At 43.2% G+C, this 23,267-nt stretch overlaps 1 protein-coding gene across 5 annotated transcripts in view; it reads left to right on the forward strand.

Annotated features, from left to right (window-relative positions):
* si:ch211-269e2.1 (cohesin subunit SA-2) overlaps positions 1-23,267 on the forward strand; it is a 158,353-nt gene that overhangs the window by 94,671 nt on the left and 40,415 nt on the right. For all 5 annotated transcript variants that reach the window (XM_063054562.1, XM_063054565.1, XM_063054563.1 and 2 more), the window contains 8 exons: positions 7,250-7,342; positions 8,551-8,646; positions 11,950-12,153; positions 14,345-14,415; positions 16,016-16,103; positions 17,965-18,045; positions 19,517-19,609; positions 22,559-22,733. In XM_063054562.1, coding sequence (XP_062910632.1) covers positions 7,250-7,342; positions 8,551-8,646; positions 11,950-12,153; positions 14,345-14,415; positions 16,016-16,103; positions 17,965-18,045; positions 19,517-19,609; positions 22,559-22,733 — 901 coding nt within the window. The remainder of the gene's footprint in view (positions 1-7,249; positions 7,343-8,550; positions 8,647-11,949; positions 12,154-14,344; positions 14,416-16,015; positions 16,104-17,964; positions 18,046-19,516; positions 19,610-22,558; positions 22,734-23,267) is intronic.

Below are 23,267 nucleotides of genomic sequence, written 5' to 3' on the forward strand. Positions count from 1 at the left end.
TAAATAACTGCTTCCTAATCTTGCAACAATGTTCCCTAATTTGAGGCTCTCCTAGTAGTGGAAATATCTTAGTATCTACCATGTCAAGTTCCTGCAGATTCCTACCTCTTTCTATAACATCACCTTTCTAAACGCTAATGAATACTGATACATCTTTTTTGGATCTTCATCATAAAACAACTCCCTCATCCTAAGAATTAGCCTGGTGAAACATGACTATACAATACCAGTACTGATTCAAAGATTCAAAGTACATTTATTATCAAAGTATACAACCCTGAGATTTGTCTTTCCACAGACAGCCACAGAACAAAGAAACACCTTGGAATCTATTCAAAGAAACCATCAAACACCCAATGCACAAAAAAAGAACAAATCATGCAAATGGCAAAATCGAGCAAAAAATACAGAATACATAAATTCAAACCACAAAATAATTGAAACAGGCCAGGGATGTTCAGTTCAGTTTAGTTCAGTTCAATTTAGCACTGTGTCTTTTGTTGACTGAGGGTTACAGAGCCAGTCCTCACTCCTCGATCAAAATCGCACCAAATAGCAATTAAAAAAAAGAAACATAAAGCATAAACACATCATCATCAGCAACACACACAAAATGCTGGATGAACTCTAGCAGACCAGGCAACATCTATGGAAAGGAGTAAACGGTCGATGTTTCAGGAAGGTAGGCAGAGGGGATGGTGTGGCTCTGCTGGTAAAGAATGGCATCAAATCTTTAGATGTGACAGAGGATCAGAAGATGTTGAATCCTTGCGGGTTGAGTTAAGAAACTACAAGGATGAAAAAGACCCTGATGGCAGTTATATACAGGCCTCCAAACAGTAGCTAGGATATGGACTACAGAGTACAATGGGAAATAGAAAAAGGCATGTTGAAAGGACAATGTTATGATAGCCATGGGAGATTTTAACATGCAGGTAGATCGGGAAAATCAAGTTCATAATGGATCTGGAAAGAGTGAACTTGTTGAATGCCTTTGAGATGGATTTTTAGAACAGCTTGTCATTGAGCCTACCAGGGGATCACCGAAACCGGATTGGGTGTTATGTAACGAACTGGAGGCGATTAGGGAGCTTAAGGTAAAGGAAGCCTTAGGAGGCAGTGATTACAATATGATTGAGTTCAACTTGAAATTTGATAGGGAGAAAGTAAAGTCTGATTTCAGTGGAGTAAAGGAAATTACTGTGGTATGAGAGAGGAGTTGGCCAGAGTAAATTGGAAGGAGATGCCGACAGGGTTGACAGCAGAGCAGCAATGACTTGAGTTCTTGGGAAAAATGAAGAAGGTGCAGGATAGATGTATTCCAAAAGCAAAGATATACTGTGAAGGCAAACTAGTACAATCGTGGAAATCAAAGCTAATGTAAAAGCAAAAGAGAGGGCATACAACAAAGCAAAAATTAGTGAGAAGACAGAGGATTGGGAAACTTTAAAAAACCTTCAGAGAGCACAAAAAAAATAATTGGGAGGGAAAAGATGAAATATTAAAGCAAGCTAGCAAACAATATCAAGGTGGATAAAAAAAGCTTTTTCAGGTAAATAAAAAATAAAAGACAGCTGAGAGTGGGTATAGGCATGCTAGAAAATGAGGCCGGAGAAATAATAACAGGGGCCAAGGAGATGTAAGATGAACTAAATGAGTATTTTGCATCAGTCTTCACTGTGAAAGACACTAGCTCTGTGCCAGATGTTGAAGGGTACGAGGGAAGAGAAGTGAGTGCAGTTACTATTACAAGGGAGAAGGTGCTCAAAAAGCTGAAGGACGTAAGGGTACATAAATCATCTGGACCAGGTGAAATGCACCCTAGGGTTCTGAAAGAGGTAGCGGTAGAGATTGTGGAGGTATTAGTAATGATCTTTCAAAAATAATTAGACTCTGGCATGATTCCGGAGGACTGGAAAATTGCAAATGTCACTTCACTCTTTAAGAAAGGAGGAAAGCAATTATAGACCAGTTCGCCTGACCTCAGTGATTGGGAAGATTTTGGAGTAAATTGTTAAGGATGAGGTTATGGAATACTTGATGACACAGGACAATATAGGACAAAGTCAGCATGGTTTCCTTAAGGGAAAATCTTGCTTGACGAACCGGTTGGAACTCTTTGAGGAAATTATAAGTAGGATAGATAAGGAGATGCAGTGGATATTGTATATTTGGATTTTCAGAAGGCCTTTGACAAGGTGACAAGTTTTTTTTTAAATACTTTATTTTCAAAATTTTCAAAAAACAATGAAATCAACAGGAACATATAAGCTCAGACATGTGTGAAAATAAAGTGAGCCAAAAAAAAAGGACATAACATTAGAGGGATGCCTGTTGTACAAAGTGCTCAAAAGTGCTAAACATTAAGTCTCGAATGAGGGCCATGAGAGATCAGCTGGGGGGAAATTGTTCATCCGCCCCCGGCCTCGTCCAGGTAGGCAAGAAATGGATCCCAAATAGCCGAAAATTTTATAGTTGAATTGGTTCTCAAGAACCTAAGTCTCTCCACCTGTATGACTGAGGTCATGTCAGCCGTCCATCTCCGGAAGGAAGAGGGAGAGGGTGATTTCCATTCCCTCAAGTTAAGTCTTTTAGCGACAGTCATCCTCAACATCAGAGACTGTTGTATGGCTGTAGGGAAGCATAGAGTGGATTGCGAACAGCCAAAGATGGTGAGACCGGATTCCAAGGGGAAGGATCTTTTATAGGCCTTTGAGTACCATTCAAATATTTTGGACCGAAATCCAGTCAGTGAAGGGCAAAACCAAAAGGTGTGTGACAATGTGGCTTCCATCCCTTGACATCTATCACACGTTGGCGAGACAGAAGGATAAATCTTGTGCAACCTGAGTTTAGAATAGTGAAGTGAAGACGGTGGACAACTTTGAACTGGATCAGTTGGTGTCTGCTGTTAACAGAGCAAGCCTGTATCATAGACAAACTCTTGTCCCAGGCAGCTTCAGATAGTTCAATGCCCAATTCCTCTCTCCAGGCCTCCCTAATCTTCACAGTAGAGGCTATAATACAACCACCAAACAAACAAACAAACTTAGAAACGAGATGCTTGGAGTCAGGAGGGTTCTTTAAGATATCAAAAAATATATGCTTCCCTGGAAGGATTTCAAAATTACAAATCTTGGATTGGACTTGGTGTCTAATTTGTAAGTAATGAAAAACTTGACAAGTTAACAGGAAAGTTACTGGCAAGGTTAGAGCATTGGCTGATTGGTAGGAGGCAGCGAGTGGGAAAAAAGGGATCCTTTTCTGGTTGGCTGCCAGTGACTAGTGGTGTTCCACAGGGGTTGGTGTTAGGACTGCTTCTTTTTATGCTGTATATCAATGATGACTTTGTTGCAGATGAAATGAAGACTGGTGGAGGAGCACGTAGTGTTGAGGAAACAGGAAGGTTGCAGAAGGACAGACGGATTAGGAGAATGGGCAAGAAAGTGGCAAATTAAATACAATGTTGGAAAATGCATGGTCGTGCACTTTGGTGGAAGAAATAAATGTGCAGACTATTTTCTAAGCAGGGAGAAAAATCAAAAATCTGAGATGCAAAGGGACTTGGGAATCCTTGTGCAGAACCCCTAAGCATTAACTTGCAGGATTATTTGGTGGTGAGGAAGGCAAATGTATTCATTTCCAGAGGTTGAGAATATAAGAGCAGGGATGTGATGCTAAGGCTTTATAAGGCACTAGTGAGGCCTCTCCTTGATTATTGTGAACAGTTTTGGTCTCCTTATCTGAGAAAAAATGTTCTGGCATTGGACAAGGTTCAGAGGAGGTTCACAAGGATGATTCCGGGAATGAAAGGGTTATCATATGAGGAACTTTTGATGGTTCTGGGTCAGTACTGACTGGAATTTAGAAGGATGAGGGGGAATCTCATTGAAACTTTTCAAATGTTGAAAGGTCTAGACAGAGTAGATGTGGAAAGGATGTTTCCCATGGTGAGGGAGTCTAGGACAAGAAGACACAGCCTCAGGGTAGAGTGGCATCCATTTAAAACAGAGATGCGGGGAAATTTCTTTAGCCAGAGGGTGGTGAATTTGTGGAATTTGTTACCACAGGGGACAGTGGAGGCCAAGTCGTTGGGTGTACTTAAAGCAGAGATAGATAGGTTCTTGATTGGCCACAGCATCAAAGTTTACGGGCAGAAGGAGGGGAGTGGGGCTGAGAAGGGGGAAGAAAGGATCAGCCATGATTGAATGGTGGAACAGACTCGATGGGCCAAATGGGCGAAATATGCTGCTAACAACAGGAATTCTGCAGATGCTGGAAATTCAAGCAACACACATCAAAGTTGCTGGTGAACGCAGCAGGCCAGGCAGCATCTATAGGAAGAGGCGCAGTCGACGTTTCAGGCTGAGACCCTTCGTCAGGACTAAGGGTCTCGGCCTGAAACGTCAACTGCGCCTCTTCCTATAGATGCTGCCTGGCCTGCTGCGTTCACCAGCAACTTTGAAATATGCTGCTGTGTCTTAAGGTCTATGGTCTTATGGAAATCCTTCATCAGGACTCTGATGAAGGTTCTTGGCCCAAAATGTCGACTATTTACTCTTTTCCATAGATGCTGCCTGGCCTGCTGAGTTCATCCAGCATTTTGTGTGTGTGTGTGTGTGTGTGTGTGTGTGTGTGTTGCTTTGGATTTCCAGCATCTGCAGATTTTCTCGTGTTTGTAATACGTCACTAACATGAACTACAGAGTCCTATCCACAAACCACATTGACTAAACCTTGCCCAAGACCCAAGACTCAGACAGCATCCTCCGGCAGCGCCGAGTGAGAGGCAGAGAGAGAGAGAGAGATGGTGAAACAGCGAGCACGAGTGAGAGGCCGGTCAAACTGAACGCCTGCTATCACCTTCATTGATTTCAGTCTTGCTTGATGCTTTAATCAGCAAGGTCAGTGAGAAATGCCGCCACGTTTCCAGGCATCTTGGCCTCCGCTCGAAGCCTCACTGAACTCCCTCAGAGACAGCAAAGCACCAGTCTGAAAATACACCATCAAAACGTAAATCACAGGTTCCAATAGTAGCAGAATCATGTTTGAAAGAAGCAGAAGAAGTCAAAGAAGTAGTTTCGTGAACTGACGGAAGGACATCGCCTTTGGTTGTGTTGTTCACTGGCGCCATCTCCTTCAGAAGTGGAGTGCCCCTTATCCGAAACGTTCGGGGCCGGACATGTTTTGGATTTCAGATTTTGGAATATAAGTGAGATAGTTTGGGATTGCCGTCATTTCTGACTCTGAATTTATGTGTTACTGGTGAGCAGTCTGTGTCTTACATTTGTTCATCACATATACAGTACTATGCAAAGGCTTAGGCACATACTGTGTATGTGTGAGTCTGTATGTGTGTGTGTATATATATATATATATGTATGTGTGTGTGTGTATATATATATGTGTCTGTGTGTGTATATATATATGTATCTGTGTGTGTCTGTGTGTGTGTATGTATATAAAAATATGAATGAAGTCATATATGTCGCCAAAATTTTTGCACAGTAATGTGTTTACTAAATGTTTACCAGAATTAACAAACACAGATATTGCTGTTTCAAAGACAAATAAAGAGAGGATGGAGATGGAAGTCTTTCCACTGTGTGCTTCAAATCAAATCAAAATTAACGCACACAGCTATTCAGCATGTTAGATTTTCATTCGTGACAATCTTGGCAAACTCATCAATTAATTTCTCTGTTGTTTAGTGATCACCAGACGCTTTATCACCTCAAATCTTTAAAAATTTAATGTTGTGCCTTTTCTTAAATTTTGCAACCAACTGCTGAATTTTCACAATTATCTTCTATTTTCAGTTTGTTGTGATAGAGCTTAGCTTGTTTCATGATCAGCATACTGATAAGCTGTATATCTTCGCTCCAACGCTGACAAATCCACCCTTTCAATACACAATCGAGATCTTCATTTTTCGCTTCATGCAGATTTTTTTTCTATTTTTCAATAATTTCTGTTCATTATGGGTGTGAGGTCACTTCTCAGATCTGTCTGTGGTGTGTAGAGACCTGCACATTGCCTGGGAACCTTCCCAGTGCCTTGTGGAATTTTCCATTTGTGACCTCATCTCAGCACTCAAAAAAAAATAGGATTTTGGAATTTCAGATAAGGAGTACTCAACCTATATATTCTTTTTTAAATAAGGGAGCTCAGACTGTGCCCAGCACTCCAGGTGTGGCCTCACCAACACCCTGTACAACTGTCATAATACTTCCTTATATCAAAACTCCAACCTCCTTGCAAAGTATTCCAGTATGCCACTTGGATTCCTGCACATCCATGCTAACATGTTTTGATGTTACGCACATAAGAACACTAGATCTCAAGAGGAGATTTACTGGGATGCTGAATGGATTAGAGAACATGTCTTACGAGGAAAGGTTGAGTGAGCTAGGACTTTTCTCTTTGCGGTAGGAGGAGAGGTCACTTGATAGAGGTGCATAAGATGATAAAAGCTTAGATAGAGTGGTCAGCCTGCACCTTTATTGCAGAGTGGAAATATTTTTGGTTGTTTGTTCATTTTGCGTGCATTTCTTCACTGATTCTGTTGAGTTTCTTTGTATTTACCGTGAATGCCTGTAAGAAAATGAATCTCTGAGTAGTATATGGATACATATGGATTCTTTGATAGTAAATTTACTTTGAACTTGAGATAGGATTTTTTTACGCAGAGTGGAAAGTGCGTGGATTGCACTGCCATGAGTGGTGGTAGAGTCAGATATATTTGGGACCTTTAAGAGACCCTTAGATAGGCACGTGGATGAAAGAATAATGGAGGGAAATGTTAGATTGATCTTGGAGTAGGTAAAATGGTTGGCACAATATCAAGGACTGAAGGTCTGAACTGTTCTACGTTCTATTCAAATCAATTCAATTCATGTTTAATTGTCATTCAACCATACATGATTACAGCCAATCAAGGCAGTGCTGCTCTGGAGCCAAGGTACAAAACACAGTCCCAACAGTCACACAGAGCACAAAGCACGTACAAGGTAGCAAGCACATGTAAGATACCAGTAAAATACAGCTTGTCATCTGCTGAGTGAACACCAGGGGGCAGCACTGACTCCCGCCTGGATGCCACATCACAGCGACCCCTGGTGGAGCACACTGGCTCCAACGGCTCTCTCCCAGTGACTGTAAACAGGCGTACACCACGCATCTGTATTCTCTCTGTTTTTAGATGACACCTGCTACAATGATAATTAATGGGGATCTATTGTCTACTTTAGGTTCAGGTGGTCAAGGAGAGGAAGTCCCAGATGGACGATCGAGCGAAGCTCACGGAACATTTCATTGTGGCTCTTCCACAGCTGCTGGCTAAGGTTTGTGTGGAAGCCGCACCTCATTTTCACACAGAGGGCAGTGAGTATATGACATGAAATAGGCAGTGCTTGAGTCAGACACAACAGCATCATTTAAGAATGGGTACATGGAAGGGCCGAGATTAAGGGAATATGGGTCGAATGCAGGAATTTGGGACTAGCTGTGTGGGTGCCATGGTCAGCATTGATTTGATAGGCCGAATGGCCCGTGTCTGTGCTATATTGTTCTGTGACTCTATTTTGGTTCAGAGGGCATGCGGCCAGTTATATCTTCATAGGCCCGGAGCCATAGTCATCGTGTTATACAACATGGAAACAGCGCCTTCAGCCCAACTCGTTCATGCTGACCAAAATGCCCACCTAAGCTGGTCTCATTTGCCACATTTGTCCCATATCCCTCTAAACAATAGGGATTGGAGGGAAGGTATTGTTTAGGACCAGAGGGCAAGGCCTCAGAATAGAAGTACGTCTCTTCAGAACAGAGATGAAGAGAAATTTCTTTAGCCAGAGTGCGGTGAATCTGTGAAATTCATTTCCACAGATGGCTGGGAAGGCCAAGTCATTATTTTTAAAGCGGAGGTTGATTGGTTCTTGATTAGTAAGGGCATCAAAGGTTACAGGGAGAAAGCAGGAGAATGGGGTCAAGAGGGATAATAAATCAGCCATGATGAAATAGCCTAATTCTGCTCCTATGTCTTATAGTCAAATGTCTTTTAAGTGTGGCTGTTGTAACTGCCTCAGCCACTTTCTCTGGCAACTCATTCCATATATGAACCTCTGCAAGAGCAAGTTGCCCTTCAGGCCCCTTTCAAACCTTTCTCTTCTCATCTCAAACCTTTGCTCATTTGTTTTTGATTCCCTGTCCCTAGGAGAAAAGGCTGTGGACATTCACCTTACCTGTACCCTCAGGGTTTTATGCACCTCTATAAGGTCACCCTTGCATTCCAAGGAATGAAGCCCTAGCCTGCCCACCCTTTCCCTACAGCGCCAGCCCTTGAGGCCTGTCAAAATTCCCAAGAGATGAACCAATGTTTGACTCTAGTGTCTTCAGAACGTGGGGAGTGGGAAAGTGGAAACCAACCCGTGTGATAGAGATGAAAGAATCCATGAGACTGATTGATTAGTATCTATGAGAATCTTTGAGACCTATGAGACCGTTGGAGCCTGTTGCAACCCAGAATCTGATTTTGTGTACGTTAATTTTACAGTATTCCGCTGACGGGGAGAAAGCAATTAAGCTAAACCTTCTACAAATACCCCAGTATTTTGATCTGGAAGTCTACAGTACCGTGCAAATGGAAAAGGTGAGCCAACTGTGTTATTCGGGCCACACCGCACGGAAACAGGTATGTTCTCCCACCAAGTCTGCATCCACCAGCAACCTCCCCCAAGGGGAAGCAGATTCGCCGATTCATTAACTGACACTGATTGTGAGTAAGCACGTTAACTATTTATTTGCAAGACAAACGGTGAAACACTCAACCAAACATCTAAGTCAAACAGGTACTTACCTAAGTCCCCAAAGTTACAAGACCATAACACTAAACATTTAATGACTCTTCAAGCTACACTTGGTTGCAAATTCTTAACTAGACTGAGCGCCCGAATTGACAGGAGAAAACAGACATTAAATATACAGACAGTGGCAAATACTTATCTAGTGTGCGTACCTGGGCATTCTGCGCTAAAGCATACCCTCCACTGTTTACCACCTGCATGGCACACGTCTACCTGGTCCACAGTGACCTGAGGGCAGTAAAGAGACCGCATGGTTATGCATGCGAGACTTAAACACCACCGGCACCAGAATCAAGCAGGAGGGGCTGCAATGCTCGTTACACAGGCCAATCCCTGCCTCCCACTGTGGAGTGGCTTTTGATGAGCAGGTAGGTTAAAACACTTAGTCTAACGCAACTCCACACTAATTTATTGCTTTACAAGGTCATCGAGTCATTCACCACAGAAGTAGGCCCTTCAGCCTACCACGTCCACACCAACTTTCACCCATCCATTTTCATTAGTATTACCCGAACCCCATTTTAATCTCTCCATATTCCCTTCAATTTCCCCTAAATTCTGCCAATCACAGGGCAGTTTATAGTGGCCAATTAACCTACTAATGCGCAAGAGAATACCCACAGTGTCACAAGGAGAATGTGCAAACTGCATATAGATGAGACCGGAGGTCAGGAATGAACCACCTGGGAGAACCATATCTTCATTAGCGAAAATGCTCAACAGAGGATGTATTTCTTGTGGCAAGTGGTAAAATTCCATCTCCCCAGAACATACTGGTGCAATTCTACACTGCCATCATAGAGAGTGTCCTCACATCAGCCGTTACCGTCTGGCTTGGCGCAGCATCCTCGAATCACAGCGAACTGTGAAGTGGTACTTCTGCTGGTTGTCTCACTTTGTTGCCACTGAAAGAAAATAAAATTGTCAAAGCAATGAAGATTTATCCAGGAGCATCGAAGAGACCAGAAGATACATGGACATTAGAAGCTGAGCTTAGAACATGGAACATAGCAGAGCACAGTAGCTTTTGACCCACAATCTCATACCACCCTTTCACCCTACTCCAAGATCAGCCTAATGCTTCTCTCCCACATAGCCCTACTTTTCTCTTTCACCCATGTTTCTATTTAAGAGTCTCTTAAATGTCCCTAATGTATCTGCTGGGGTGGCAGGTTGGAGATGTGTCTGTACCAAAGGAGGTGTAAGGTGCTCCTTCCCTCTGGTAGCCTGCAGGTCACCCTTGGGCAAGGTGTAGCACCTGCTTAGCCCCCCAGTCAGAGTCCCGTAAAGCCACGGGAGCAGGTGGTGGATGGTCGTACGAGCAGCTGGTGCATATCACAAGTCCTGGTTTTGCGACCAGTGATGCCAGGCAGACAGTCTCTGAAGGGTATTGATAATGGCTGGGGTGGGGGTCTCCTGTCTTGTAAAGACACTGCCCAGAAGAAGGCAATGGCAAACCACTTCTGTAGAAAAATTTGCCAAGGACGATCATGGTCGAAGACTGTGATTGCTGACGTCATATGACATGACACATAATAATGATGGTGAATTTACCTGCCTCTACCAGCAATCCCTAGCAGGGCATTCCACGCACCTACCACTCTGTGTGTAAAAAGAAAAAATAAACTACTTCTGACATTGCATCCCCCATACTTCCCTCTAATCACTTTAGAATTATGCCCTCTCATAATAGCCATTGCCTCCCTGGGGAAAAGTTCCTTGCTGGCTAACCACTCGATCTATGCCTCTTATCATCTTACACATCTCTATCAAGATGCCTCTCGTCCTCCTTCACTGCAACGAGAAAAGCCCTAGCTTACTCAATCTATTCTCATAAGACATGCTGTCTAATCCAGGCAGCATCCCGGGAGTTAATTTACAGATTCAGGAATAGTTTACCTTTTTAGCAATGCTCTCACCCAGTTGGCCATTTGCCAGTATTGGGAAGCTGGGGTTTAGATGGCAGAAATTTTCCAGAAACTGACAGTGAGTAAGAACTCACACAATATTGCACATTATGGAATAATTTATGTCTCAATAATAGCAGGTGCTATTAAACTTATCATTACTGTGGCAAATTGCTTCCAGTAAAGATTGCGCCACTGAATGCATATGCAATAGCTCACTGGTAGTTAAAAAGATAAGATATCCAACTAAAAATATCACCAAAATCAGCTTTTCTGAGGTAAACTGTGTTAGGTTGTGAGGGCTCAAGATTGGATTGCTGTTGCTGTCAAGAGGAGAAGCTGGGGCAGAGGAAATTCGTTCCTCGTACATCTGGCCCAGATGCGAGATTGTATCGCTTCGGGCACCAAGCTGATTTGAAGAGCTTGGGAATGGCTTTGGGCTGGGTGGCGAAATCTGGACCCGGGGCGAGCCGCTAGGCGGTGTGGTTTAGGCCCCGAGCCCTTCACAACGGCTGGGTCCTCGTGCGAGGTAGGATCCGCTGTTCAGACAATTTAAACGCCGGCTCAGATCGGAGGCAAGAGCCAATTTCGCTCGCTTTCCATGACGTTCACACTTCTCTCCAGGGGACCAGAATCTTTTGCTCTTCCGTTTTTTTTGGTCAATTTAAACGCTGGTCCAGATAGACTGAAAAGACAGGGTGTCGGGATCTGAGGTGAGAGCCGATTTTACCTGCTGTCCATGATGGTCACTCCTCTTTCTATGGCGCTGAGGCTATGAAGACTGCCCTGGCTGCCATGCTCCGTGCCCACTAATATGATGAACTGATAAGTGAGGCTTTGGGCCTACTCCGGCTGCTCCAGGATTCAGATCTGAGGACTCATTTTGGCTTGGAATGCTGTTGTTCGCTTTGATAGTTTGCGTGATTTGCATTTTTTTTCTTTCTCTTGCACATCGGATGTCGGTCTTCTATTTTTTTCTTTAATTGGGTTGTCTCAGGTTCCATGCTTTGTAGCTACCTGGAAGCAAACAAATCTCAAGGTTGTGTAATTTATACATTCTTTGATAATAAGCGTGCTTTGAATCATTGGAAAATTAATCTAGGTCAAGGAAGCATGGGCGTTTGGTTGTTGGAATTCCGTTGCTCTTCTCACGGTGTTTCCTTTCACTTTTGGAATTGACAGCACTTGGGTACCCTGCTGAAGCAGATAAAGGAGATAGTGGAACAGGAGACGGGCTCTGAAGTTCTGGAGTTCTGTTCGAAGGCGTACCTCTTCCTCAGCAAGGAGGAGCTGGCTGCTCACGAGCAAGTGGAACTAGCGAAGAGTCAGTTATTCGACCAGCTTGTGGGGAAGTTCAACCAGCTGCTGAAAGACTTTCTTCACAAGGTGAGATCTCTATATTATTTCTCCTTTTAATTAAGCAATCGTTTGCATTTATATATCACCCAATGAAACAAATTTTCCAATGGAGCCAAACTTTGGAAACGGCGTAGAGTGCGACATGCTATACCTGATTCTGTGATGGATGTTCACTTTCCAGGGCCCGAGAGGCTTATAGGTAAAAACCTGGCTTTCTAGCACAGCTGCAGGACCTTTCCAAAGGTCAGAGTTGTTGGTGATAAAATTAAATTTTAACGAATATTCTTTGTTCAGCTTTTTGTTGTAAATTAGAACCAGTTCTCAGTTCCTAACGTAAATTGCAAGCAGCAATCAGTTTGAAGTTGGAGGCACATTTTTGCAAGGCCACGAGACTTGTCTCCATTAGCTAAAGGCTAGACAATGGGGTTATGTTGCTTAGCAGGTCAAACATGGTTACAAGTAGGGACGTTTGTGGACATGGGGTTATCCATCACAGCATTCATTGTAAATGTTTGGGATCTCTTTTGCCAGAGGCTTTTAAGACCATCTCTGTGAGTTACTTTGTCCCAGCAAGGGTATCTGAAAAACATCACATGCAGATGACGTCTTCTAGTAGAAACTAGTATAAATATTGGAATGACAGGAAATTGTTAGAAATGACAAAGAGAATAACAGAAAGATCGATTTACTAAAGGAAGAACTAAGACTTATTCCACAACCTTTGATTCCTGTGATGGATGACTCATTCGTCTGCAACTCACTGGTATGTTCTAGTTTGTAAGAATTGTATCTGTGTTTGTAAATCCTTTGTAGTTTGTAAGTCTTTTGTAACTTGGAAATCTTTTAGAGTGGACAAGAAGGGAATATAGTGGGAGGATCCAGGAGCAGAGAGGGACAGCCTCAGAACAGAGGGATGTCCCTTTAGAACAGAGTTGAGGAGGAATTACTTTAGCCAGAGGGTGGTGAGTCTGTGGAATTCATTGACACAGGTGGCTGTGGAGGTCAAATCCTTCAGGATATTTAAAGTGAAGATTGACAGGTACTTGATTATTCAGGCTACAGGGAGAAGGCAGAAGAATAGTGCTGAGTGGGAAATACATCATCCATGATGGAATGGTGGAGCAGACTCGATGGGCCGAAGGCCATAATTCTGCTCCTATGAATTAGGGTCCAATGATAATAATAAATACAGCCATGAACACAAAAATGGAGTGGTGCAAATATTGTAATGTAAAATGACAACAGTGAAATAGCTGAGAGGTTGAGTTAAGAATATGAGAATGTGGCAGCAGTGCTGGGAAGAAGTGAAAATGGTGGTTGGTTTGGGAGTCTAGTGGGGAAGAAACAGCCGTTCCAGACTTTTGAGCTCTTGTGTTTTCTCCAAGGAGATAGAAGAGAGAAAAGTGAACGGCCAGTGTTGCATGATCAGAGTCAGGTTAATTGTCACTGGCATAAGTCATGAAATGTATTACTTTGTGGGAGCTGGACAGTGCAAGACATAAAAAAAATTATATGTTACAATATAAACATAAATAAACAGTGCAAGAGAGGAATAGTGAGGCAGTGCTCATGGGTTGATGGACCACTTAGAAATCTGATGGCAGAGGGAAAGAAGCTGTTCCTAAAACACTAGTGTGGGCTTTCAGGCTCCTGTGCCTCTGCCTTGTTGGTAGGAATGAGGAGAGGGCACGTCCTGGATGGTGAGGGTACTTCGTGATGGATACTGCCTTCCTGAGGCACCGTCTGTGGAAGATGTCCATGATGGAGGTGAGGCTTGTGCGCGTGAAAGAACTGGTTGAGTCTACAAACCTCTGAAGCCTCCACAGCCGTGATGATGCAAGCAGTCAGAATTGTATCTGTAGAAATTTGCTAGTCTCTGGTGGTGTACCGATTCTCCTCAAACTCCTAATGAAGTATAGCAGCTGGCATGCTTTCGTCGTAATTGCTTTTGTGTATAGGGCCTGGGCAGATCCTCTGAGATGTTGAGTGTGTTTGCTTTCAGAACCTGGCTCTATAAGCTGGAAAGACGCCAACCTACAGGGGGCAGTGTGATATCTGAATGTTCAGTTAACCTTCTCCCTTGATGGTTTGTACTTCAGTGGGGAATAATTGGCTACGACATTAGATGAATTCCTTGTCACACAGAAAGCCAGGGGCACTTACTGAATGGTATCACTTGATTTTTATAGCTCCTTATTTGTGATTTATTGTGCCACAGGGAGACCAGTTTGATGAGACTGAATCTTACCAAATGTGGTCAACGCTGAAGAGAATAACTACCTTCCATAAGTAAGTGAGACCTTTGCAGTAATAGACTAAAATTTAATTTGTAAATTGAAAATGATGTGTAAGATGTGGGGATCACCACTTATTGTTGAAAAATACACTCCATGGCCACTTTAGTAGGTGTCTCTTTTACCTAATAAAGTGGCCACTGAGTGTATCTTTCTGGTCTTCTGCTGCTGTAGCCCATCCACTTCAAGGTTTGATGTGCTGTGTGTTCAGAGATGCTCTTCTGCACACAACTGTTGTAACGTGTGGTTATTTCATTTACTTTTGCCTTCCTGTCAGCTTAAAACAGTTTGACCATTCTCCTCTGCCCTCAGGTTTTTTTTTGATTTGCCCATTGCTTTTCAAGAATGTTACTGGGGCTTGAGGAATTGAGTAACAAGGAGGGGCTGGATAAGCTGGGACTTTTTTTTCTGGAGGATAGAGAACTGAAGGGTGACCTTGGCGATGATGAGGGGCACAGATAAGGTGGATGGTCCCAGTCTTTTCCCCAGGTAGTGGCACCCAAAACTAGAGAGCGTAGCTTTAAAGTGAGGGGGGGGGAGATCTAAGGGGGACTTGAGGGGCAACTTTTCACACAGATCGTTCAAAGTTCAAAGAAAATTTATTATCAAAGTACGCATATACTACCCTGAGATTCATTTTTTGCAGGCATTCACAGAACAAAACATATAATGGAATCAATAAAAAGGTGCACACAAAATCTGACAAGCAGCAATGTGCAAAAATTAATCTGGAAGTACAAGAAAAACACAAACAATAAATAAATAAATAGTAAGCTAATACTGTAATCCTGTGAACATGAGTTGTAGAGTCCTTGAAAGTGAGTCCACAGGTTGTTGCAACATCAAAGTTGCTGGTGAACACAGCAGGCCAGGCAGCATCTCTAGGAAGAGGTACAGTCGACGTTTCAGGCCGAGACCCTTCCTCAGGACATTGTTGAATCAGTTCCGGGTTGAAGTGAGTGAAGTTACCCACGCTGGTTCAGGGGCCTGCTTTCAGGCTTTCGTATCTGCTGTCTGACTGCTTGCAGCGGGTGGGGTCTTTATGTTGACCGCTTCATTGAGGCAGTGAGAAGTCCAGACAGTGAACGTGGAGGGCAGGTTGGTTTCTGTGATGGGCTGAGCCGTGTCTACGACTCTGTGCAGTTTCCTGCGACGTCGGGCTGGAAGTCATTGTTGATCAGCAGGTCAGGCTGCATCTATGGGGAGAGAAAACAGAGTTAACATTTCAGATCAGAAGTGTTCTGATGATGCACCTTCCGCCTAAAAAATTGATTCCATTCCTCTTCCCACAGATTAAAGATTAGCTTTATTTGTAAAATGCGCATCAAAATATTGAATCATATGGAGAAACGTGTTGTTTATGTCAGTGACCAACACAATTTGAGGGTGTACCTGCAAGTGACGCACTCTTTCAGTGTCAACGTAGCCGGTGCTCTAAAGCTTTACGCTCCATGCTATGCTACTTTGCTGCCCCGAGCTGCTAGGTATTCCCGGCGTGGCCTGTTTTAGGTTTCCAGGATCTGCAGTTTTATTTGATTTTCAGAAGTAGATTTTCTTTCCTGACCTGAGTTCCCGCTCCCTGTTTCCTGCTTCAGTGCTCACGACATAACTGGATGGAATTTGTTGAACAGCACCTGTAAGCTGCTAAAGAGCGGGCTGGAGGACGGGACTGTCCCCGAGCCGGTGAGTCTCAGCTTATTAAACTGGTAATTAAATGGCTAACTAAACTTATCCCTTCTGCCTACGTAATATCCATACCAACCCCCCCCCCCCACTATCTACACATTCACATGGCCTATGTAAGGGCCTCTGAAATGCCTCTATCGCATTGGCCTCCACTAGCACCACCTCTCCATGTAAAAACAGACTGTCGTACACATCTCTTGTGAACTTCCTCCCTCACACCTTAAATACATGCTCTCCAGTGACCCTGTGTAAAAGAAACCAGTTGTCTATCTATGCCTCTAATAAATTTATAAACTTCTGTCAGAGCTTCCTGTTGTGCAATACTGCACAAACTTTTTTATTTTGTAATTTATTTTTTACTGAATTTCATCATCAAACAAGCATTTCCATAAGATGTATTTCAGATACTGTACATATATATCATATAATCATATTTGTCACAGATCCCCACATAATATTTATCTGAGGCATACACTTGTAGAAAGGAAAGGAAAGAAAGAACAACCGAAAGAAGAAAACTATATACAGAGTAGGAAGTGATCTTTTTTTTCACAACATATTCATTGACTTGTGAGAATAAAATCAGGCCTATGAGGAGTTATGTAGTTAAACCATTTTTTCCAGTGTGAATAAAATTGTTCCAACTTATGATTAACAGATGCTGTTATCTTCTCCATTTTGTAAATGTCCATTGTAATTTCCATCCATACATTTAAAGCTGGGCTCTCCTGAGATAACCATTTCCTGGTAAGGGTCTTTTTACCAGCCACCAGCAGTACATTCATTAAATATTTATCTCTTGTTCAACCATTCTTGAGGTATATACCCAAAATATATGGTCTTACTCTCTAAGGGTATTTCACATTTAAAGATGTCTTGGGGGCATTATGTATCCCACTCCAATAGTCTTTGATAACGGGGCATTCCCAGAAAATATGATAATGGTTTTCATATTGATTTCCACAATTTCTCCAGCAGACAGGGGGGTTACTATCATAATGGGATTTCTGAGAGGGTGTAATAAAATATATTATCAAGTTTTCCCACCCGAACTCCCACCATTTCTGTGAACTGGTACACTTCCATTGAAACCTCCATATTATTGTCCAGTCTTCCTCAGATATTATTATCCCTCCTTCCTTCTCCCATTTTGTTTTAATGTATGAAGTCGAGTGTGTTTTAAGATTTGACAAACCCTTGTACACGCTTGAAATTATTCTACTACCGTTGTCTGAATTATATGCTTTAATACTGCACAAACTTAAAGAGTCATTTTTAAATCTCTTTGACCATATTACAAATCACAGAAGCTTCATTGTGTCTCACAGAACTTGAAACAGTACAGTGCAGTCAGGCCTTTCATCTCATGACGCTGACCTTATAAGATCAATCTAACCCCTCCCTCCCACATATCTTTCCGTTTTCACTTTATCCAAGTGCCTATCTCTTTTCATAGTCTCCAGATCCAGGTCTCACTTGGCACTGAATGAGTTATCTGAATGGTTTCATGTTGTACTTAATTACACGGGATGGTAGCTTCACAGTACACGTGACCAGGGTTCAATTCCCACCACCGCCCAGGAGTTTGCACATTCTGCCCGTGACCATGTGGGTTTCCTCCGGGTGCTCTGGTTTCCTCCCACAGTCCAAAGATGTACAGGTCGGTGGGTGAATTGGTCATTGTAAATTGGTCCTGTGATCAGGCTGGGATTAAATCAGGGGATTGCTGGGTGGCAAGAGGGCCTATTCTTTGCTGTATCTCAATAGATAAATAATAAATAACATTTAACATAAAAGCCGTAATTATTTTAACTTATAAAGGCAAAGTTTGCAATTACTTTTTTTCCCCATGTTGCAGATCATTATTCAGGCAATAAAGTGCAGCTACTTTCACATCATGTGGCAACTCTCCAAAGTATCTGAAGGCATTTCCTCTAAGGTACAGTATGCCGACTTCCTATTGTATTTCACAGTTTGTTTTGTGTATATTAGTTGTTTGTCAGTCTTTGTGTGTAGTTTTTTATTCATTCTATTGTATTTCTTTGTTCTATTGTGAATACCTGCAGGAAAATGAGTCTCGGGGTAGTATACAGTGATGTGTACGTACTTAGATAATAAATTTACTTTGAACTTGGCCATTATTTACCGAATTCCATTCGGAATAATTAGCCTGTTTAAATTCATGGCCAACAGCTCACCTTTACAATCCTTTCCTGACTACATCAGAGAAGGGAGCCATTTAGGCTGTTATTCCTGTGCTAGCCCTTTCAAAGTGCTATTCGATCAATCCCATTCCCCAGCTCTAGGTTCTACAAACTCCACAGAGCTGTATAAAATAGGCCATTCAGCCCATTGTTTTCATGCTACACTGATCCATAGAATCAAAGACAACCTGCAGCATCCATGTTCTGTGTTACAATAGAACCTGGTGTACAGGCTAACTATGCAGATTCTCGTCTTTCTTAGTAAAGGTGAGGAGATTTATTTTTTGGTGTGTTGTCCCTTACCACATGTCAGACGGATTCTGAACTATATACGTTTAATCGCCACTGATACTATCTCAAAATGGCTCTTGATTCGTGTAACCAATACTGGTGATCAATCAGTCCTGGAAATCTCTGTCCATTAGTTGTGATTAGACGTCTTAATTCTGATAATTTATTCTGACAGAACGTCACAGACCAGTCCCCATCCCCGTGTGGATTCACTTCCAGATTTCAGCTGTCCATTCTTCTACTCTGCACTGGTTGTATTAACACTCAGATCACTGCAATCCCTCTGTATGTACAGTACTCTGCAAGGGTATTAGGCATGTGTAAAAACAAATCTGTTAAGCGAAGATGCTTTCAAAATAATGATATGAAAAGGTTCTAAGTATCAAAAAATTACTATAAAGAGCAGTAAACAGAAACAAAAAAAACTGAATTAAATCAAAATTTGGTGTGACCACCCTTTGCTGTTAAAGCTGCATTGATTCTCTTCGGTACACTGTCGTGCAGTTTTTTTTTGAGAAAATCAGCTGGTAGGTTGTTCCAAGAATTCTGGAAAACTTGCCACAGTTCTTCTGCCGACCTTGGCTGGCTCGCTTGCTTCTGTCTCTCATCCCAGACAGACTCAATGATGTTGAGATAAGGGCTCTCTGAAACCATACAGAAAATCTAGGGTGCCTAGGAGTTTTGCACAGTACTGTGTATAGGACTTTTGCAGAGCCTACCATATGAATGTTTACTCCAGTATTCCTCGCCTGCTGGTTGTTATGGTTAGAGAGTCATCGATGTTCTTCCTTTGACGTGTAGATACAGTTCTTCATGATAGCTTGGCCAGGGTATAAGAAATCTCTGCAGTGCAACTCATATCGGAAAATTATCCTTTGTCCTTGGCGTATAAAAATTGGCTTTGTTCTTACGCAGACCATGCAGGAGTCCGTGGGGAAGCAGATGAGGGGATTCTGTTATATTTGCAGACAGTATCTGACCAATGTCAGCGACGTTATCAGAGAGCAGGTCAGTATGGACAACAAAACCTTCTGATTTTGTGCTGTTTTTCTGAATCTTTCCTGCTTGTGACTGAAGAGAAGGAGGCCACATGGGCCATTATGCGGGTGCTAGCTCTTTCAAGGATCTATATGATTGGGCCCATTCCCTTGCTCTAGGCTTTACAAGTTTCACAGAAATGTGGAAAACAGAAGGCTATTTGGCCCATAATTTCTATGCTACAACAATCCATAGAATAAAAGTATTAATGGAGCGAAACAGGGCTTTTTGAGTTGTGTTGAAGGTCTTGACCCGAAACGTCATCTGTCCATTTCCCTCTATAGATGCTGCTTGACCTGCTGAGTTCTTCTGTTGCTTTGTGTGTGTTGCTCCAGACTTCCAACATCTGTATTCTTTCTTGTGTTTTCAGTTTCTATAGCGCCTTTGACGTAGGTTTCCAATGTTCACAAGGCTGAATGTGAGCTCCCACCAAAGGGAGGATGATCAAAGGATGAGCATCACCCACCAGCAGTTGCTCACCAACATCGTCCATTAACCATCATTCACCAATCATTGTTCACCAGCCACTGCTCATCAATAATAATCCCTCAATCATCATCTCCTAACCACTGCCCACTACCCATCCACTGTTATCCATTAAACATTCCCCACCAGCCGTGGCCCTTCAACCATCACTCAAGAACCCACTTCCACCTTCCTACCCCACTCACTATTGCCTACTAACCATTACCCAATCCCGTTTCCCACGAGGCACTGCCCGCTCGGTGGCAGGGTGGAGATATATCTCTGTCAAAGGAGGTGTAAGGCGCTCCTTTCCTCCACAAGTCTGCAGGTCATGCTTGGATAAGGTATGGCCCCACTCCCACCCCCGGACCAGGGTCACATGGGGCCTTGGGAGCAGGTGGTGGATGGTTGTACGAACAGCTGGGTGCATATCACAAGTCCTGGTTATGCGACCACTGACGCCAGGCAGACAATCCCTGAAGAGTATTGGTAATAGCTTGGATCTCCCTTCTTGTAAAGACACTGCCCAGAAGAAGACAATGACAAACTACTTCTGTAGAAAAATTTGCCAAGGACAAGCATGGTCAGAAGACCGTGATTGCCCACATCATACTGAAACGGCCCATAATGATGATAATGTCTGCCCCCTCATCATTTTTTCCCAGCAATGGCACAAGCCAATAAAATTGGTTTATTATTGTTACAGCGTTTGCTGGATCTGGACCTTTACTCGCTGGAGATTAGAAGAACGAGGGAGAGATCTCATTGAAACTTATCGAGTATTGAAAGGCCAAGAGATAGAAGATGTTTCCTATGGTGGTGGAGTCTAGGACCAGACAGCACAGCCTCAGAACAGAGGGATGTCCCTTTAGAACAGAGATGAGGAGGAATTTCTTTAGCCAGAGGGTGGTGAGTCTGTGGAATGCATTGCCACAGATGGCTGTGGAAGCTAAGACACTGGGTATTTTTAAAGCAGAGTTTGATAGGTGCTCGATTAGTAAGAGCGTCATAGGTTAGGGGAGCATGAAGGAGAATGGAGTTGAGGGGGATAATAAATCAGCCGTGATGGGATGGTGGAGCAGACTCAATGGGCTGAATGGCCTAATTCTGCTCCTATGTCTTATGGTTTTATGTACCAAGATATAGTGAAAAGCTTGTCTTGCATACTGTTCGTACAGATCAGATCATTACAGGGTACCTTGTAGTGGAGCAAGGTCAAACAATAACAATGCAGAAGAAAGTATAACAGCTACAGAGGTAGTGCAGTACAGGTAAACAATAAGGTCCAAGATCATAGCCCACAAAAGGCATTGATACAACGTGCTTCCAGCCATCTCTAGCAGTCCACCAGGGGATGATTGTAACTTGTGAGGTTCAATGGTGCAACAGAGGATTTAGTTCCTGACCCGTTTGGGAGTCAGTCCTTGGCTACCTCCCACAAGGGAAAAGAATACATGAACTTCGGGCTTATGAGGAATTAACGTGTTTGCCAACTCTGTTGGACTTGTTCCTCATGATCTCATCACTTGATCTACTGCCTTCCATTTGCCCACATCCATTTTCATATCTAATAAATTAAAGCGTTCAGAGAAAATGAAAAAAAGGTCAAACACCCAGTTTCTTTAACACACGGGATTCTGCAGAAGCTGGAAATCCAGAGTTACACACACAAAATGCCGGAGAACTCAACAGGTCAGGTGGCACCTGTGGAATGGAATAGATAGTCATTGTTTCTGACCGAGGTCCTTCCTGCAGGTCCTGATGAAGGGTCTCAGCCCAAAACTTATTCCTTTCCATTGGTGCTGCCCGAAGTGCTGACTCCCTCCAGCACTTTCTATGTGTCACCCAGTTTCCTTAAAGGCCCCTGGTAATTTCTTGGGATTTTCACTGCAGATTAATCTTTAAAGGCTTGGGGTCTCCAGGGGAAGTCTGGATAGTTGACTATCACTGATATATGCCATGAAATTTATTGTTTTGAGCTAGCAAGACTTTAAAAAATGAATATAAGTTTCACAAATAAATAAATAAATAAACAATCAATCAATCAATCAATCAATAAAGCCAAAAGAGGAACATTAGAGAAGGAGTTTATGGACCTTTCAGAAATCTAATGGTAGAGGGGAAGAAGCTGTTCTTAAAGAGTGTGTGTCTTCAGGCTCCTGGACCTTCTCCTTGATGGTAGCAATGAGAATCTGGCATGTCCTGGATGGGGAGCATCCTCAGTAATGGATACCGCCTTCTTGAGGAACTCCATTTTGAAGACGTTGTCAATAGTGGGGAGGGCGGAGGGGTGGTGCCCAGAACGCCGTTCACCCTTTCCACCGTCTGCCCCTCAATGAGGACTGATGAGCGTTCTCAGTCCATGTAATTATCATGACCAGGCATGGTGGAAGAACCCCTGCCAGGTCAGTGTGTGTGCCCAGTGACTAACAATGTGTGTATTTCCAATGCCAGGCTTTCGTGATCCTCTGCGACCTCCTGCTGGTGTTCAGCCACGAGGTTCAGTCCAGTGGCGGCGACAACATTGAGTCCTTCCCCTACGTTCCGGAGGCTTCCCTGCAGTCGGAGCTTTTGGCCTTTGTCATGGAGCATGTGTTCGTTCCCCAGGACAGCGAGAACGTCAGCAACGGCAAGTGGGGGCGGGTGGGGTTTGTAGGCTGGCTTTTTGCAGGAGCTGGCGAGCTATTACAAATAACCTCTACTTTCTTAGAAGTTTGTGCAGGTTTGGCATTTCATCCAAAAACTTCCATAACAGACGTTTATATATGCACAGTGGAGAGTATACTGACTGGTTGCATCGTGGCATGGTATAGAAACACCAATGCATAAGAACGGAAAAGCCTATCAGAAGTGGTGGATACAGCCCCAGTCCCTTACAGGCAAAGCCTTCCCTGCCACTGAGCACGTTTACATGGAGTGCTTGCAGAAAGAAAGCAGCATCCATCATCAGGGACCACACCATCTCGACCATGCTCTCCGCTCGCTACTGCCATCAGGAAGGAGGTACAGCAATTTTAGGTCCCACACCACCAGATTCAGGAATAGTTATTACCCTTCAACCAACAGGCTCCTGAATCATTGTGGACAACTTAACTCACCTCAACTCTCAACTGCTTCCACAAACTATGGACTCACTTTCGAGGATCCTGCAACTCACGTTCTC

Source organism: Mobula hypostoma, chromosome 7 (assembly GCF_963921235.1).
Source record: "Mobula hypostoma chromosome 7, sMobHyp1.1, whole genome shotgun sequence".
NCBI classification, from domain to species: Eukaryota; Metazoa; Chordata; class Chondrichthyes; order Myliobatiformes; family Myliobatidae; genus Mobula; species Mobula hypostoma.